The sequence below is a fragment of the Prionailurus viverrinus genome, chromosome C1 (assembly GCF_022837055.1).
Source record: "Prionailurus viverrinus isolate Anna chromosome C1, UM_Priviv_1.0, whole genome shotgun sequence".
Lineage (NCBI taxonomy): Eukaryota > Metazoa > Chordata > Mammalia > Carnivora > Felidae > Prionailurus > Prionailurus viverrinus.
Window position 1 is genome coordinate 74,080,764 of NC_062568.1, and position 19,687 is coordinate 74,100,450.

General features: G+C 39.2%; 1 protein-coding gene across 6 annotated transcripts in view; it reads right to left on the bottom strand.

The window, feature by feature from the left end:
* FMNL2 (formin like 2) overlaps nucleotides 1–19,687 on the bottom strand; it is a 311,789-nt gene that overhangs the window by 126,339 nt on the left and 165,763 nt on the right. For all 6 annotated transcript variants that reach the window (XM_047870896.1, XM_047870891.1, XM_047870893.1 and 3 more), the window contains exon 2: nucleotides 3,949–4,032. In XM_047870896.1, coding sequence (XP_047726852.1) covers nucleotides 3,949–4,032 — 84 coding nt within the window. The remainder of the gene's footprint in view (nucleotides 1–3,948; nucleotides 4,033–19,687) is intronic.

A 19,687-nucleotide genomic window follows, 5' to 3' on the forward strand; every position in this document is an offset into this window, starting at 1 on the left:
TAGGCCACCTCTCCCACCAACCTTCTCTCTTCTGCCTCCCCTTTCTTCTCCACTGTCTCTCAAACGTATCATTTAGCTATTCTTTCTCTCACTCAGCATACTTTCAGTAAGCAGTGATTATGCTTCAGGCACTAAGCACGGTACTAGAGATACACAAATAAATGATGCAAGGCCCATGCCCTTGAGTAACTCATTCTTGGTTGGGGGCGGGGTGGGGGGGCATATTTCAACACATAAAACAAAGTGACAGACTAACACAACTAGGAAAGTATAAAAAGGTTGATGAATTATATCCAATTTGATGGTCTTTCCTAGGCCAAATCATGATAAAGTATTTTATCTGGACGCTTCCTATTTGCTTCTTCAGAGAAAAACATTATATTCAATGCACCAATTTGCTCAATGTCCACAGCATGTAGAAACTTTGCAATCAACAGCAATATAATTTTTGTTCACCAGTAATCCCATCATATTTTACGTTCATCTTGTTCAAAAAGATAACTTATGAAAGTTTAGGACTCCTTAAAAGGTTGTTTTTAAGGGAAGAGATCAGTGTGGAGGGATAATGTGGCCAGAAAACATTAGATGAAGCCACGCATGAGGCTGGTGAACAAAAAGCTTAACACTAAGGTACGTGTACTTGGTAAGGGCAGGACACAAATTTGGCTCTGAGCAATCCAGCAGCAAAGGAAAGAGGAAAAAAAAAGGAGAAACATGACCAGTTCCATGACTCATATTGTCCACGTGACAATTTTTCATGGAACTGAAACGTGAAATAACTTCTCCATTAGCCCTGCAATATTCTTGGTCACATACTTCTTTTGGAATAAAATGTCTGTAATACTCCCATTTCACTTTGTGCACCCTGCACACTTTGCCTATAACAGGTATCTTACGATAATAATGTATCTGTACTATTTGCTCACCAAGAAATAAAATTTGTATTTGGATTCCATATAGTGTTTGGGGACAAAGTATACGTGCCAATATCAATGACAACACACTACAGCCAGTTTTAAGACTTCACAAATAAGACACAAGGTTTGCCGTGGTATGTTCCTGGACTCAAAATCTATAGCTATGGCTTTTGCTGATAGCACCAAACAACATGCATGCAAACCATCAAGCATATTTAGGTAATATAGGATGATAGATTCGATACAGTAAATTTCCTTGAATCTTTTGAAGACAAGTTGATTACAAAAAATAATAATGGTACCAGTATTTAATATCTGGGCCCCTCAGAAGCAGCAGAAGCAGCAACACCATTTATGAAGCACCTACAGTGTGGCAAATGTTAGCCCATATATGTATGTATTGTACATATATTGCCTCCAATCTTCAAAATAATTTCAAAATATTAGTTGTGGGACTCAATATGGGGCTTGAACTCAGGACCCTGAAATTAAGAGTCTCATGCTCTTATTGACTGAGACAGCCAGGTGTCCCCCTTTTCCCCAATTTTTTTAAATTTATTTTTACTTTTGAGAGAGAGAGAGGAAGAGCAAGCATGCACATAGGAGAGGGACAGAGGAAGACAATCCCAAGCAGGCTCCACACTCAGCACAGAGCCCAATTCAGGGCTCGATCTCACAACCTGAGCTGAAATCAAGAATCAGATGCCTAACCAAATGAGCTGCCTCTAAAATGTCAGCATTAACTACATTTTACAACTGAGGAAAAAATGAAGATTATGTAAACAAATACTTTACTTTTTAATTTTATGTTGTAAATTTTCAAATATACACACAAGTTGAGAGTTTAATAGACCCCAACATATCCCAACACCATGACTGAACAATCAATAATTTCCCACATTTCCTTATTTTAACCTTTTGAATTCCTTTGAAGTATTTTATATCCATATTCCAGTCATATTCCATTCCTACATCAGGACACATTTCTTTAAAAATAAAGATAGATTCTTTTTTTTTTTTTTAATTTTTTTTTTTCAACGTTTATTCACTTTTGGGACAGAGAGAGACAGAGCATGAACGGGGGAGGGGCAGAGAGAGAGGGAGACACAGAATCGGAAACAGGCTGCAGGCTCCGAGCCATCAGCCCAGAGCCTGACGTGGGGCTCGAACTCACGGACCGCGAGATCGTGACCTGGCTGAAGTCGGACGCCTAACCGACTGCGCCACCCAGGCGCCCCAAAGATAGATTCTTTATACAACCACAATGCCAAAATCAAACCTAACCAAGTCAACAATTTCTTAGAATCATCCGCTAATTTCTTTGGAGAAACTCTCCAATTTTCTTTAAAAAAGTCTTTTTATAGTTAGTTTGTTCTTATCAAGACCCAAAAAGATCCACACACACATTGTTATTTCTCTTAAATTCTCCTCCCCTCTTTTTAGCCTATCTTTGATTGTTGCAAAAGCAAATATATTTTTATTTGAGATATAACTCATACACCATAAAATGCACACTCTTAAAGAGGTGTACAATTTTACTCTATTTGCAAGACAATGCAACTATCACCACAATATAATTCCCGCCACCAAGTAACTTGGTGTCATTTCCATCACACCCAAACAAAACAAAAACAGAACACACAGAAACAATTGCACACCCATGAATAGCCACTCCCTTCTCCCTTCCGGTTCATGGCAATCAGTAGTCTATTTTCTCTATGGATTTTTCTATTCAGGACATTTCATACAAATGGAATTTTTTTTTTTACATTTTATTTTTAAGTAATCTCTACACCCAACATGGGACTTGAACTCATAACCCTGAGATCAAGAGTTGCATGCTCTATTGACCAAGCCAGCCTGGCACCCCACCATATAAATGGAATTTTAAAAGCAAATACATTTTGAGAGGCCACGAGGTTAGGTGCCATAGATAGATATAGGTTAGGTACCAAATATAAATATCTGACATGGTCCATGTAGATAACAAGACAAACATTCCACCAATAAACATCGATATCTAACATTTACCATATGAATGCTTTAAGCTCATAGTTTTTACCTTTCTCCTCACAAATATAAACAGGAGAAATGATGTTTAGGTGTGTGACACACCAATGGGTTACCCATATGTGACTAAAAGCTTTCTGCTGCTACAATTTTCTAAATTACTGATGGTTAATCTAACATAGCGGTTCACCATAGTGATAATGTGGGCAGGCAAGGCTTGGTACCTAAGTTACAACCACCTGCCTTCCTTCCTTCCTCTCTCTCTCTCTCTCTCTCTCTCTCTCTCTCCACCGCCACCCCCCTCTCTCAGGAAAGCCTATCAAACTGCAAGCCAAAGAAACAGATACAACCTGTAGTTTTTATTTATCGCTCAGTAGCTCATGCATATACTTGAGTACTTTGTGAGGAAGGGAGCAAAGAGCAGTGGGTAAGCATACAACTCCCTGAATCTGCATGTTTTCCAGAATCAGACCACCATTTTACCATTAAACAGCTAGGTCACCTTCAGCAATGATTTTTTTTTCCCTCTGTTTTCCCCATCTGTCAAATAGGGATATGAATGCATACGACTGCTTTGAAAATTAAATACAAAGCTCTTATGAAGAAAATCTACTGGGGCGCCTGAGTGGCTAAGTTGGTTATACATCCGACTTCAGCTCATGTCATCATCTCAAGGTTTGTGAGCTGGAGCCCCGCTTTGGGTGAGCACAAACCCCACTTCCAGCTCTACCCTAACAGAGTGGAGCCTGCATGGGATTCTCCCTCCTTCCCTCCCTCTCTCTCTGAAAAATAATAAAAATAAATAAGGAAAGGAAAAAGGAAAAAGAAAAAGAGGAAGAGAAAGAAAAAGGAAAAGGAAAAGAAAGGCACCTAGCTTTACCTTTGGTCATAAGAAATATGAAGGCAACGAGTCACAAAACAGAAATCCATGCATATCATAGAAACAGTCTATCGTATTTAGAGAGGAAATTGATTTTTTCTTCTTTTATTGTTTCCTGATAAAAGCATCACTGTGTCTTACCTGATCACAAATCAGCTCCCACTTTTTCTCATTATCGTACTGCCGCAGTAACCTGGCTTTGTCAGGGGGTAGGTTCATAGCATTCTGTAAAAAGAAAAGGAAAGAGATAGGTCACATTCCACAGCAGGCTGCTAATGGGTGGCTAACTCACAGGCAGACCAAAGAATACAATAGTGGGTCTTTCAGGACTTCTATACAATTCCTAGCATCTAATTAAACCAAAACACCTACAGAAGTCATTTAAACATCGAATCAGTTTAATGGACTAGAGAATCCCTGAAGTCCTATGCTAGATCTGAGGTGGTCTGCTTTCAACTATCAGACTTGCATCTCACCAAAAATAATACATTATGTCTTCATTTAATAGTATGCTCCCACTCTACTCAGTCATTGAGAACATATGACCCCAATTTCCTTTTAAAGCACCGCAGCCCCACCCAACACACAAAACACCAAAAAAAAAAAAAAAAAAAGCAAAAACAAAAAAACCAACTCAATGACCAGAACCATTGACAGACAACACCAATGTGTACTTTCATAGATTATTTTAAGTAAAAGAGCACGTTAAAAAAGAAAAAAAAGAAAGAAAAAACTGAAAACAGTGCGAGTGGCTTTTGTTACCTCTGGGAGATGAATGTACTCCTTCAGGACGTGTGTTAACATTAGCAACCATGATTCCCGGGTTAGCTATATTGGTTATGAAGCTGGGTTTGCAGTGAGACACTGACCACGAGCTCAAGGAGATGTCTAGACATCGGAACTCATACAGACCTCCTTCTGTCAATACAGCACACCTCTTGCAGTGTTGGTCATGGATTTGCGCCCACATTCACATGTTTTTAGTCCAATATCCCAAATGACCAATTACAAACTTTTTCAAGATACTTGGCTTGGGTCTGAGGTGAGATCTTTGGCCACAGAACAGGGCAGAGTGAGAGAGCTCCAGAAGGAATTCATATCCGCTCCTTTGGCCTCCCTAAAGTTTCCATGCTCTAAATTGAGCTAAGTAGTCAATTAATGTTTTACGTCTTAACTGTCTATGTATCCCCTCATAACAATGCTCTAAATCATACGTATCCCTAAATTAACAATGCAGATCCTTGCCTGGGTCAGTATTTGAGTAGACACATCCAAAGGTCTTCAACTTTTAATGCTAGAGACCCTAGCTCTCTGAAAAATATGGCCTATAGAGAAGCAATTCAACATGCCACAGTTACTGTCTCATATCATTCAGTGGAATACATTTAGTAGAGGCAAGGATGGGTGAGTTACTCTGACTTAATGATAGAGAATTAACTTTTATAATTTTGAAGATATAAGTCAAGCATTTTCCTTTAAGCTCAATTTGGCATCCAGAGTGGGATGCCTAAGGAAACGGTAGATGTAGACCACCTACTAATTTGAGTCCAATCCAACAGAATACTACTATTTTCAATTGCCCCCAAAGCTGATAACATATACAGAAGAGTTTTGGACTTCAAAGTTTGCAATGGTATTGCCAAGGCTTCTCCATAGAAATATCTAAAATGGGGAAATGTTTTCCTATCACTATCTCCATAGAATATCTCCTTGAACTAGAAAGAAAAATAACTACTTGTATTTATGCGTAATTACAGCTTTACTAGGTTAAAGAACCACCCTTGGGACAAGACAAAGAAGAATTCCATGTCTACCTTTCTGAGGGGAACCAATGTTATTGACCATTAAATAACCAGTCCATCATTGCTTATTTGTACCCTAGAGATGGATTATTTCCCCCTAAACTGATTTTGACCCCCACATTAATACTCTTGGGTGTAATTATGCATTAAATAAAAACAGTAAGATTATGAGGTAAGTTAAATGAGTTTTTCTGAGTCCTTATTAATCTCTTGAGATATAAAGGGGATAAGAAAAAGAAGGCCTGAACTCCTCCAAGGTGTCAGGCACTGTATGAAGCACTTCACATAAGCTCATACAAATCTTTGCAACAAGCTCATGAGATATAAATTTCCCCAATTTATGTATGGGAAAGTAGACCTCAGAGAACTTGGTTAACTTGCTCCTAGTTGTACAGCTTTACATGAGCACCACAAAACCTAAATTGAGTCTGTCAGGCTCCCAAAAATAAACACTAAAAATGCACCTTTTCTTTTCAGCAAGGCAACACGGTAATAACTGACTTTCTGTTAGTACTCTACCAGACACTCAAGTAGAATCAATTTGCAAACACTGCTACAGGAGTTAGATGGAGTCCCTGTTATTGCCTTTCTATCTAAATCAACTTTTGTTTTAATGGAACAGTCTTTCATTCAACAAATGTTTCTGAAGCATCAGCCTTATGCAAGCTCTGTACTGCATGGTGCACTGGGGAACCAAACAGATATGGTCCCCACCAAGCATCATAGCATAGTGGGGGAGATACAAATGAAACGAACTCATCTTCTTAAACTCTGTTAAGTCTTGACAGAGATTATCATAGGGCACTTTAGAATGGCCCATCTGAAAAGACCCCTCAGGAAAAAGTAACAATTAATTTAACAAAAAATGAGAAGGACTGAGCCAGGTCAAGAGTGGACAACAGCATACTGGGGAGAGGAAATGGGGAAAAGACACTAAGTCAGGAAGCAGCTTGGCACATCAAAAAGCCAAAAGACAGTCATTGTGAGTGGAGACAGAGTAAGAGAGGGAATGAGGGGAAGATAAAGCTGGAGAGCCAAGTTAAGGGTGTATCATGCCCAGCCACGTAGGCCAGGATAAATACCTTTTATTTTATCGACAGTACAACAGCAAACCATTGAAGACTCATAAGCATAAGACGATATAAGCAAGTTACGTTTCACAGTGACGATCGTATGTGTATGTGGAGAACTGATTAGAAACAGCCAAAGTGGAACCAGAGGCCAACAGTTCAAAGGTATGATTGTGGCTTGGACAAGGCCAATGACTCAAATGAAGGAAGGTGGATAGATGTCAAAAATATTAACTGCAATTGTTTGATTAGATATAAAGGCTAAGGGAAGATGTCACAAATTAATATTATGCTTCTACCCTGAGTCACCAGATGAATGGTCTGTCCATTTAATGAAAGGAGCATACCATAAAAGGCAGCACAGGTCTAGAGGAAGTGGTGAAGAAGAAGACTTCTAAGTGACCCCTTTTAGGTCTGAGATAGCTCTGACACATCCTGAAGAACAGTCAGGCAACAAGTAAACACATGATTCTGAAGGTCGAGAAAAAGGTCTACATCTTTCTGAATGAGAAGAGTCATGATAAGTGTTTTTGAGCTTGCTGACTAGTTATTATCTGGAAAAGATGCTCAGCGTCAACACATCAAAACCAGTACTGCACTTGGTAATCATTCACCATGCATCTGAAATAACCTCTTCCACGGGTCAGTCCTCAGAACTGCTGAGGCATACAGTGCACATCTTAATAATTCTACAGGGACCAAGTAGCAGCAGCTCTATTCAAAAGCAGACACTCCACAGAGGCCTGGCTAGAGTCCAAGGATGTTGTGATTAGCTGGTAATAACTGCCCTTAAAACTTTTTTAGAACGATCTCATTACTTTTGCATTGCACAAGGCAGGACTCTATAGTTCAAGCTAAATGTTTGGACAACTCTACCTCATCCATACTTTGTGTTATCTGTGACATAGGACTCTCTTCTCTTTCCTTTCATCCATCTATCCATCCAGTATTTACTGGGCTTTGACCATGGGCCAGAATATTTGCACTCTAGGAATAGAAGAGATTTTAATCATGAAGTTGCTGCACTCAAGTACATGCCAAGCATCCACTGAAGACATATGATATTTGAGTTGAAAAGTTTAGTGGCTGTTAATTATTTCTCAATCATACAAGTTCCTAGCTAAAATAAATTAGAGCATCCAAGAACATTTTTCTGTACGGACATGTTGCTTTCCTTCCTTTCAACCATGCAAACTTTTAAGAATCAGCTCAAATACCATGTATCATCAGAACCTTCCCCCAACAATTCCAAGACGACATACCCTCTTGGGCTCCAACGGCCTGGTACACATGTCTCCATTACAGCAATTCGCACACTATAATAATCTGTTTGCCCACCTCAATTCCCCACTGGACTAAGTGCTTCAAGGACAATTTCTCCCATTAATCCCCAGTGTCTAGCACAAAATATAGCAAATAGTAAGCACTAGGCAGGTTGCTAAATAAATGAAATGCAACCTAACTCAGTAATACCGTTCAGTCTGAAAATATCTTCACTGACAGAGGATTTATGCTTCAGCTATTAAAGTCTATACACTACAGAGTGCTTCTGTTCATTATAAAACCTCAATGATAATATCTATTACTCATTAGTAATTATCCTACAAACAAGAATTCATGGGGAAAAAAAATCTTCAAGGTCAACTCTGGTGACAATTCCCTAAAAAGAAAAATCATGTTGTAGGCATTCTTCTGCCACACATAATAAATCATGGGACCGGAACTTCATTTTGTTTTGTTTTTATTGCCAGTAAATTCAGATCAACATCTACTGTAACAATTTATCTACCGCAAGTTGTAGTTACATTTATCGTCTATATTCTGGTTTTCTGCTTAGCTCTGCTATTTTATATTATTTTTAAGTGGGCTTTACATCTTAAAACCTTTTGAGAAATCAAAGGAAAATAACGATGGAGACATTAATTATGGTTAAAAAGAGTCTATGACAGTCTATACATCTGAAGTCATACTTACAGACAGAATGAAGGTACCCAAATTATTCTGAACCTAATAAACCCATGTCCTAGGAATATAACTTTCTGACATCAGCTCTTATCTTAGGTTCATGGGAACACTGAAAAACTTGCACAACATCCTTCTTTTTCCCTGATATCCTTGAGGCTCATGTTGAGAAACCCACAGTGATATGCAGACACACAGTAGTGAAAGTGAGCCCTATCAAATACATCTTATGTAACCATAATACACCTTTGTTCTCATAATCTCTAAATTAAAACTTCCAAGTATTAAGTCACCAGATTCAAAAACAGAAGCCCTTTTATTCCATAGCCACCTGCATAGAGAAAAACAAAGGAACATGGACTTCACAAGCCATGTCTCCTATGGAAGCAAGGAAAAGCATGTCACAGGAGAAACAGCTCAGGCGTTCTTAAGCAATAAAAGGTACAGAAGTTTCAGGGGAACTGAAAAGAAGAAACAATTATTTTTTTTTAATTTTCAGTAAAAACATACATACACCTAATATAAAATTTGCCCTTCCAACCACATTCCAACCACAGTTCAGAGGTATGAACTATATTTAGTGCTGCTGATATCTAGAACTCTTTCATCTTACAAAACTGAAGCTCTATATGCAAATAACTCCTCATTTTCCCCTCCCCAGAACCATTACCTTTTCCTACAAAAAAAAAAAAAAAAAAAAAACGGGCAGGAATTGGGATGGATTGCCATAAATGACTGGGCAGCACAGGCTGGACTGGGATCGAAGGAGACAGTATGGGGCAGGGATTTATTAGTTGGGCTCTGGAGTTGTACTGGCTCGATTATAACTGTGACTCTACCACTTATTATTGGTGATCATAGGCCACACAATTTGAATCAAAAGCAAATGAAAATGAAAGTCACGAATTGAAGAAGCCAGTAACTGTCATTTAAAATAGAAGGTCAGAATCAAAGCTGAGGGTTAAAAACAACAAGATGTACCATTTACTGATGGTCTCTCAGGCACTCTGGCTCTCTGCATGCATTAGCCAATTTAATCTGCTTTATAATCCTGACAAGTAGGTATTATCTTCTCCACTTAACACAGAAGAAAACTGAAGGACAAGGAGATTAAGTAACTCTTCCCTGCAGGAGATAAGTGACAAAACCAGGACTCAGAAGAGTATGTCTGTATGATCACCCCCTTCCCATGACACTTAAGTGTTTCTATATCATGACCTGTCTCAACAAAACAATCCAAGAATTCTACTTGAATATCCAGAGACTTGATCATAAACTTATAAAGTTAAGATGAAAATGCACATTATTTAAGCTATTAATATTTTCGAGCATATACTAGGATTTTTTTAAGTTTATTTATTCTGAGAGAGAGAGTGCAAGTCAGGGAGGGGCAGAGAGAGGGGAGAGATCAGAGAATCCCAAGCAGGCTCCGCACTGTCAGTGCAAAGCCTGATGTGGGGCTTGAACCCACAAACTGAGATCACAACCTCAAGTCAGACACTTAACTGACTGAGCCACCCAGACATTCCAAAATACTGGTATTTTAACATGTCTTCAATATCTTTAAAAAATATGAGCTAGAATCCCCCAAAAGGGTTAGTTGGTCAAATCTACGTAGCCAGGTACTCTAGCAACTCAGGAAACACAATAAGCCCCAATAAAAACCAAACAAAGATCGAGATACAAATATGAGGTAGACTCGGGCTTCAGAGAAGCACAAGGCAAGATGAGTACATTAATACAAAACAGAACTGGTTACATAATATAATCAAACCTTTTTTATTTGATTTGATACTTTTTGTCGTTTTGTTAAAGGAAAATGACTGGGCTTAGATGTGTGAGGAGGGCAGTAAAGAAGGGCATTTTATGCCATAATATGGTTTTTAATATTTGGCCTCTGGAGATGGGCCACCTGGGTCGTCATCTTAACTGCACTACTCATTAATACTGTAATCTTGGGTGCATTACTTAAACTGAACCTCAATTCCCTGAAGATTAGTGGTGATCACCATGAGAAGCCATGGTGACAATGGTAATAATGAACTACCTGCCTCATAGAGTCTGAGAAAAATTAAGTTGGATAACACATATAGCACAAAGTGTACATGGAAGACACTAAATAGGTTAGATCTTATTATTCTCACTACTTTAGGTGAAGGGAAAGAGTGAACAGACATACGAATGTAGGAAAAGGCAGAGGACTGTGCACTATACAGAATAAACCAGAGGGTAAGGAGGGGATAGTGTGAGTTAGAAAGGCCAGGTCCTCGACATGAGAGCATAGAATTTCAACTTTACTTGACAGGCAGTGAGAATCCATCAGCCCAAGAAATATCTAGGAAAAGCAAGCCTTTGGGGTCCTCAAGATAAAGCGTTTCTCTGTGCATCACTAAGTAATGTACCAATTCTCCGATGAGTTCACTTTAAAACTGCAACACCTTAGTGCAGCAGAGGGAGGCTGCAAATTCAATACATGGCCGGCACCTCTATTCAGCTAACCTCCAAACCATTTCCTTCCAGTTCCAAGCAACTACCTGACACCGTAAATTTCAGTATCCTCCTAGCCTAGAGGATGTTGCTAAAATACATTCAGCATCTTTCCTGGCACAGGACTCAGGCAGTCAGCCCAACAGTCTCCACAAGGAATCATCAGTCAGACATCTTTCACTGCCACTTTATTTGTATTTAATCACTGAGGGTATTAATATCATTTGCTGCAGCCAGAAAAGCCTATAACAGGAGAAATCAGCCTGCTCCCTCATCTAGTTTCATCTTCAAAATAAAATGTGACTAGAAAGCAGTCCTTTCTGGGGAACTGGGACAATGAGACCTACCTCTAACCTCCCATTCATGATTTTAGTTACACCTGTTTTCTTGGAAGGCTTTCTTCTAAGGACTGAACTAAATACAAATAACTCTTCCACAGCATTTTTATAATAAGTATGGGGCTAGAAGGGAAGCTTGTAGTATTTTAGTCCTATTCTGTCTCTTATAGGTAACCACACACTCTCAAAAAACTAAAGGCAAGGTCCACATTCATGTAAGTGGTTATTATCAGTACTAGAACCTGGAATCCAGGCCAATAGGACTATTACTGTTTTTTTAATTTTAGAGAGAGTGAGAGTGTGTGTGTACATGTGGGAGAGGGGCAGAGGGAGAGAGAGAATCTCAAGCAGGCTCCATACTCATCACAGAGCCCAACTTGGGGCTCGATCCCATGACTATGCAATCATGACCTGAGCCAAAATCAAGACTCGGATGCTTGACCTACTGAGCCACCTCCCAGGTGCTCTGTGACTGCTTCTCTTTTTCCATTATCATGAAAGGAGGCCCACTTACATCTAGTGTGTGTGTGTGTGTGTGTGTGTGTGTGTGTGTGTGTGTGTACACATACGTGTATATTCTACAAAAGTAAATCACATAATGCAGGTCAAGTATTTAGCAAAAAATCCTGTACATGCTAAGTACTCAATATATATTAGATAGTGTTACTCTTATTATCATCAGCAGTTTAAGGAATATGACTACAATGCTTGAATAACTATTCTGCTTTAGTAAGCCTCTGTCATATCCCAACTACACAGGTTTTCTTCTATCATAATAAGTACCAGCACTTGCCATTGTCTCCATCATTCCTCCTTGACTCAGGGCTTTGTATTCATAGAACAACTCATTTTATTTGCAAAATTACGAATCTCTAGAAAATTATGTTTTTACCAGTAAACACACAAAAAACCTCCCAAATCCTCATGTAAATTGTCTACTGCTTTAAATTAGTCACACTTTCACTGCCCTTTGCAAATGGGAATAAACAAGTATTGCTATACACACACACACACACACACACACACACGTATATATATTTATAGTGTTTCTATTTAATTGCAAGGCCATTATCATCAACATGGGTAAAGCTAGGTGGGAAAGCCCATCTTACCTAAAGAATAGAAAGGCAGAACTATAGTAGTCTAAGCCAAGTTTTCCTATAGGCCACCTATCTACTACTACTTTGCAGCTTAAGTGATTCAATACCCAACAGATACCAACAAAATCACACATCCCTCCTCTCTGGCCTTCATGCCAACTCCTGAAATACAGATTCTAGTCATATTCAAATTTGAAGGGAATAATGGAAAGCAATACTCAACTTCTTTCACACATCATATCTGTCATTAGAAGCGTGAGGCCTGATAGGTCCCAGACATATTTTCGAAATCAAACAGTTCTTTACCAATTGTCCGCCAACTACTGTGCCAAGAGCTATGTCTACCTGCACAAACTTGCATACTGGGATGGGGGAGTCACACAAGAGGCCACACTTAAGATGCTAAAAAATTACTTCATGGGCAACCACTTGACAACATAAGGGCAAATGTGTTCAAGTGCTGGGATTTCTGGCACAGACCAAAGTGGATCAAAATCCAGAGAAAGGGTTCATATTCCACTGATCAGTTGTTAACTTTCTATGACATATGATTCTTCAGAGTAAAAACATTGAGAATTACAGACACCAAGCTCTAATTATAACACATTAAATAGCCAGATTCCACTACAATCAAGCCCTAAGAATGTGATCTCTATCACCTGCTGACATGAAACAAGCTTATTTTTTCATCCTGTCCAATTCCTCTGATGCCCTGGCCTCATTCTCTCCCAACACTTTCCCAGCAACATGCCTTAATTTCCCTTCATAGATCATTAGGGTCATTGTTAGTCTCCTTCTCCCCTTCCCAATTACTCTGGAAAAGACTACTGAACCTGGTTCCATATTCATGGTTAGCCCAACTTACTGGCTCAAATTCTTCAATCTTAGGATGAGTATCATCAAAGGAAGAAACTAATTCAAGTTTACGTTCCACTAACATCACACCTTCTGAGACAGCATGTGAAAAATTACGCTGTTGACTTAAAAATGAAGATTTCTACCACAACCAGGACCAAAAACTACAGCCTGAAATCTATAGCTCCTCATTTGTACACAGCTGTGACTTCTAGGACAGACTTGCTGTCATAGGCAGAATAATGGCTCCCAAAGATGTCTTCAAGCTAATCCCAAGAACCTATGAATGTTTACTTACATATTAAGAGGTTACCTTAGAGGTGACCAAGTTAAGAATGTTGAGATGGGGCGGGGGGGGGGGGGGGGGGGGGGGTGGCACCTGGGTGGCTCAGTTAGTTAAGCATCTGAGTTAAGCTCAGGTCACAATCTCACAGGTTGTGAGTTCAGGTCCTGCATCGGGCTCTGTGCTGACAGCTCAGAGCCTAGAGCTAGCTTCTGATTCTGTGTCTTCCTCTCTCTCCCTCTGCCCCTCCACTGCTCATGCTCTCTCTCTCTCTCAAAAATAAACAAACATTTTTAAAAAATTGTTTTTTTAAATGTTGAGATGGGCGGGGCAACGCCTGGATGGCTCAGTTTGTTCAGCGACCGACTCTTGACTTTAGCTCAGGTCATGATCTCACAATTTGTGAGCTTAATCCCTACATCAGGCTCCGTGGTGCCAGTGCAGAGCCTGCTTGGGATTCTTGCTCTCTGCCCTTCCCCCACTTGCATGCACACGCACTCTCTCAAAAAATAGATAAACTTGGGGCGCCTGGGTGGCGCAGTCGGTTAAGCGTCCGACTTCAACCAGGTCACGATCTCGCGGTCCGTGAGTTCGAGCCCCGCGTCGGGCTCTGGGCTGATGGCTCAGAGCCTGGAGCCTGTTTCCGATTCTGTGTCTCCCTCTCTCTCTGCCCCTCCCCCGTTCATGCTCTGTCTCTCTCTGTCCCAAAAAAAATAAATAAATGTTGAAAAAGAAAAAATTTAAAAAAAAAATAGATAAACTTAAAGAAAAAAAAAAGGATGTTGAGATTGGGAGATTATCCTATACCACCTAAATCAACCAATGTAATCACAAGTCTTTACAGTAGAAAAAGAATTTTTAAAATGGAAAATATTTGTTGATGATGTAGAGAAATTTGAATCTTTGTACATCGCTGTTGGAAATGTAAAATAGTGCAGCCACCATGGAAACATTGTGGTAATTCTCAAAAAATTTGAACAGAATTAATGGCTGATCCCACAATTTCACTCCTAGTTATATACTCAAAAGAATCAAAAACAGACTAACCAGATACCTGCACACCAGGATTTATGACAGCGTAATTTACAAAAGTAGAAATTAGAGACAATGCAAATGTCCATCAAAATGTGAATGGATAAACAATATTTGTTATATACATACAACAATATTATTCAGCCATAAAAACAAATGAAGTTCTGATACACACTATAACATGGTTGAACCTTGAAAACATGCTTGGGTGAAAGAGGCCAGTCACTTAAGGGCAAATATTATCTGACTCTACCCATATGAAATATCTAGAAAAGGCTAAACCATAAAGACAAAAAATAGATTAGAAGTTACATGGCTGGGGGAAATGCAGAATGGGGAATATTGCCTAATAGGCACAGATATATGAGGTGATAAAGAATTTTGGAAAAAGGTAGTGGTGATCATGACATTGTGAATTTTCTTATTGCTACTGGAATTATACATTTAAAAATGGTTAAAATGAGGGGCATGTGTGTGGCTCGGTCGGTTAAACATCCGACTCTTGGTTTTGGCTCAGGTGATGATCTCATGGTTCGTGGGATCAATCCCCATGTCAGGCCTCGTGCTGATAGTGCAGAGCCTGCTTGGGATTCTCTCCCTCTCCCTCTCTCTCTGCCCCTTCCCTGCTCTCTCTGTCCCTCTAAGTAAATGAATAAATATTTTTAAAAATGATTAAAATGATAAGCTTCATGTTATGGATATTTTAGCACAATAAGAAAAAATAGTTTAAAGAAAAAAAAACAGATGAATAAGGCAAGAGAGAGTCAGAGGGAAGAAATCAGAGTGACACAATGTGAGAAGAATTTCACCAGCCAAGGTTGGCTTTGAAGATGGAAGAAAGAGGCCACAAACCAAGGAGAGCAGGCAGCCTCTAGAAGCTGAGAGAGGCAAAGAAATGGATTCTCCCCTAGACCTTCTAGAAGTGGAACCCTGCTGAAGGACTAGGTTTCCTAACCTAGTGTGTCACTAACCTAGTGTTTCACTAACACCCTTGTCAGACTTCTAACCTTCACATCCATAATATAAACTGAGTTGTTTTAAGTGACTAAATTCATAGTAATTTGTTACAGAAACAACAGAAAACTAATACTTTGGCTGACAATGCTTTCGCTCCCCCAATGTATGGCTTCCCTCTTTCCACAACAAATTCCAAAATTTTCATATCTGCTTCCCACTGGCAATGGTCAGGAAGGGCATGATTTCCATTTCATATGCTGTGTTTCAAATTGATAAAAGCCAGAACTTAATTATAGTAGGAAGTGGAAAACCTTGGGGAACGAGGCAATATCCTAAGATTAAATTACTGAAAAATCTAAAAATAAACCTACTAGTTCATATGAAGACACGGTATGAAATAAAACTCTACACTACCCATACTAACACACTGACAATGGCAAACCCTAGCTTTCACTGAACATACGCTTATCGATCTTGATGGACTTTGTTCCAGGAGACCCACAGCATCTACAGACAGGCTAAGCCAAGCCAGGCAGAAAGACAGAGTCCTTGGATGGCAGCCTTCTGACACGCAACATGTCCTCATGGTTCTGCTCCTGGTTTTCTCTCCAATTAGTCTATTACTTAGCCTTTTGTCTACACAGTTGTGGGGAAAAAACATCAAGTCAACTTCTGTCTCTATGTATATAACATCCTGGTATAAAAAAGCACCAAATGAGGTACCTCTTACTATCAGTTAGTTTTAAAAACCTGTAAAAAAACAAAACAAAACAAAACAACAAAAACAAACTTATTAAGTTGAAAAAGAACATAAAACCTTGAAGACTTTAATACATAATTAAAATAATATGTGTGCAAAAATACCCTTTATTTTATTGTTTTGCATTATTATTTGAATGCCCTTATTGCTAAAATATTTTTCTGATTTTAAATTAAGAAAAAAAGGCTATTTTGAGCCTCTGGTATTTTTGTGGTAACAAACAACCTCAAGTTAGTTCACACATGGGGTTTAATGTGACACTTTTATATTTAATTTTTTTAAAGCACTTAACTGCTTAAGATGTCACAAAAACTGAAAAATTCCCAAAATAACTGACATTGAGAATAAAATTATTCAACAACCAAAAAAAAAGAATTATTGAACAACCTCAAACTCTTGAGGGACCACTGGTCTTATTCTCTTTTACTGATTTATCTTTCTGTCCTTACCACACTGCAGAGTCCCCAGAGGGAAGTCCTCTTTATAGCCCCTCGTAAGGTGCCCAACATTCAGGTGGTGCACAATAATTATGTGCTGAATCAGCTCAGCCACACAAGCTATATTTTGATAAAGATATACCCCCCACTATGTCTTTTGTATTCTTTTTTATTAGTTTGCTGTTTTTCCTTTTTTTTATTTAAATTTTAGTTAACATACAGTGCGATCCTGGTTTCAGGAATAGAATTCAGTGATTCATCGTGTATATACATCAACCAATGCTCATCAAAATAAGCGCCCTCCTTAGTATCCATCACTCATCTAGCCCATCTCTCACCCACCTCCCTCCGTGGTTTGTTCTCTATCATTAAGGGTCTCTTGTGGTTTGTTACCATCTCTTCTCCTGTCCCCTCCCCACTTTCCCTTTCTTTCTCCGATTGATTTATTTCACTTAGCATAATAAAGTCTAGTTTCATCCATGTCATTGCAAATGGCAAGATTTCATTCTTTTTGATGGCTGAGTAATATTACCTTTTACACACATACACACACACACCCCACATCTTCTTTATCCATTCATCAGTCAATGGACATTTGGTCTCTCTCCATAGTTTGGCTATTGTTGGTAATGCTGCCATAAACATTGGGGTGCAAGTACCCCTGCGAATCCGTATTTTTATTTCCTTTGGGTAAATACCTAATAGTGCAATTGCTGGATCTGTATTCTTTTAAACAAATTATTAGGGTCACAAGAGCCCTAAAATAGCCAACATATATTTTCAGGTAGTTATTAAATATTATTAACAATGCCTATTTCAATCATCTAAAATTTAAAAAAAGCATTTAGGGGTGCCTGGGTGGCTCAGTCAGTTAGGCATCTGACTTTGGCTCAGGTCATGATCTCATGGTCCGTGGGTTCGAGCCCCACATCAGGCTCTGTGCTGACAGCTCACAGCCTAGAGCCTGCTTCAAATTCTGTGTCTTCCCCCTCTCTTTGCCCCTCCCCTGCTCATGCTCTGTTTTGCACTGTCTTTCAAAAATAAATAAATGTTAGGGGCGCCTGGGTGGCGCAGTCGGTTAAGCATCCGACTTCAGCCAGGTCACGATCTCGCTGTCCGTGAGTTCGAGCCCCGCGTCGGGCTCTGGGCTGATGGCTCAGAGCCTGGAGCCTGTTTCCGATTCTGTGTCTCCCTCTCTCTCTGCCCCTCCCCCGTTCATGCTCTGTCTCTCTGTTCCAAAAATAAAAATTAAAATTAAAAAAAAAAAAAATAAATAAATAAATGTTAAAAAAAAAATTAATAATTAGGTACATTTAAAAGGTTCAGAATGACATTCCCTCATCCTCCAGCTCATACCATATTTGCCCCTCCTACTATCCCCCTCCATCTTTCTCCACCCAAATCTACAACTCCATCTAGAGCCTGGGTCTTCCATATATGATGCTTAGAGTTGCCTTTGTTATAAATCATCTCCCAAAGCACTTGTGTTGGGGACCAAACAATCATGTGTGTTGCCCCACCATTTTACATGTGTAGGCTGTTTCACTCATGTGAGGGAAAGCTCCCTGACATACTTTGATCTCTTCCACAATATTTACAACATGTACAGACATGTAAGACACTTAATACACATTCCTGGTTTAAGTAAATACCAATACAATACCAGCAAAATGAAACCTTCTGGTGTTTGATACGTGGTAACTAAGATTTTTTTTTTTTTACATGCAATACAAAACAATGACATTAAATAACATGATTTACTAAACAACTGAACTAAATCGTGTAGTAGAAACACGAACCCTCGGACACCTTGGTAAGAGCTATCCCTTTTTCAGGGCAGAGGTTTTTGATCTTTGTTGTTTCTCTCTAGGAGAATATTAAGGTTCATATTCCACGTCATGTGAATTATTCCTGGTTTTACAGTCTCACACGACAGCGATGTGTTCTAGGTATAAGGTGTCCCCTAAGCGTACGATCTGGTCTCAGTCTAAAATGAGGATGAATGGTCTGCAAATATACCAAGCAAAGCAAAAACAACAAAGCACCTTCAAGGGAAAGCAAACACCTCCGTTTACAGACAACAAATTTCTGGGAAGCAGGCCCCAGGGTGTGCACTACATTCAATCTTAAGTGTTAGACATAGCTGTATACAGGAAAAAGGAGCAACAAAGCAGGCAAACAAGAGCAAGATGGACAAATGGCTGGGAGAAGGGGATATGGAATCTAACTATATGGATTCCCTGTGCTTCCCAGCTGACTAAACCACAACAGTAGGCCTGGGGGACATGATCCTGGGCTGCTGAACTCAGTACACCCACTCAGTATGTTCTGGATGTAAACACTTTTCTGTTTCCTACAAAGCAGTGTTATGCTTCTCCAAGAGAGCTCTAAGTGTTGGGGAAAACGCCAAAACACAAAAAGTGTCCATTTAATCTCTGTATCCTTAAACAACTCCACTCTCCTCACTCAAGAAAAACACCAAATACCAACTCACATGAATCCATTTATCCTACTGCATATGAAACCTCAAGTTCAAGTCCTAAGGACCTGAGGGATTATGCAATACAATTTATCCAGTAACCTCCATCCAAAGAGTTTGCCAGCTTCAAGTGTGCCCCTGATTTGGAACCGTCTTGTTCTAGAGAGTAATTCAATTCCACATATAAATGAACCACTGTTGGATATTAAAGTTTTCTCCTTAAACTACCTAGTACTTACTATTTAGTACTTACTCTACTTTTTTTTAAAATTTTTTTTTTAACGTTTATTTATTTTTGAGACAGAGAGAGACAGAGCA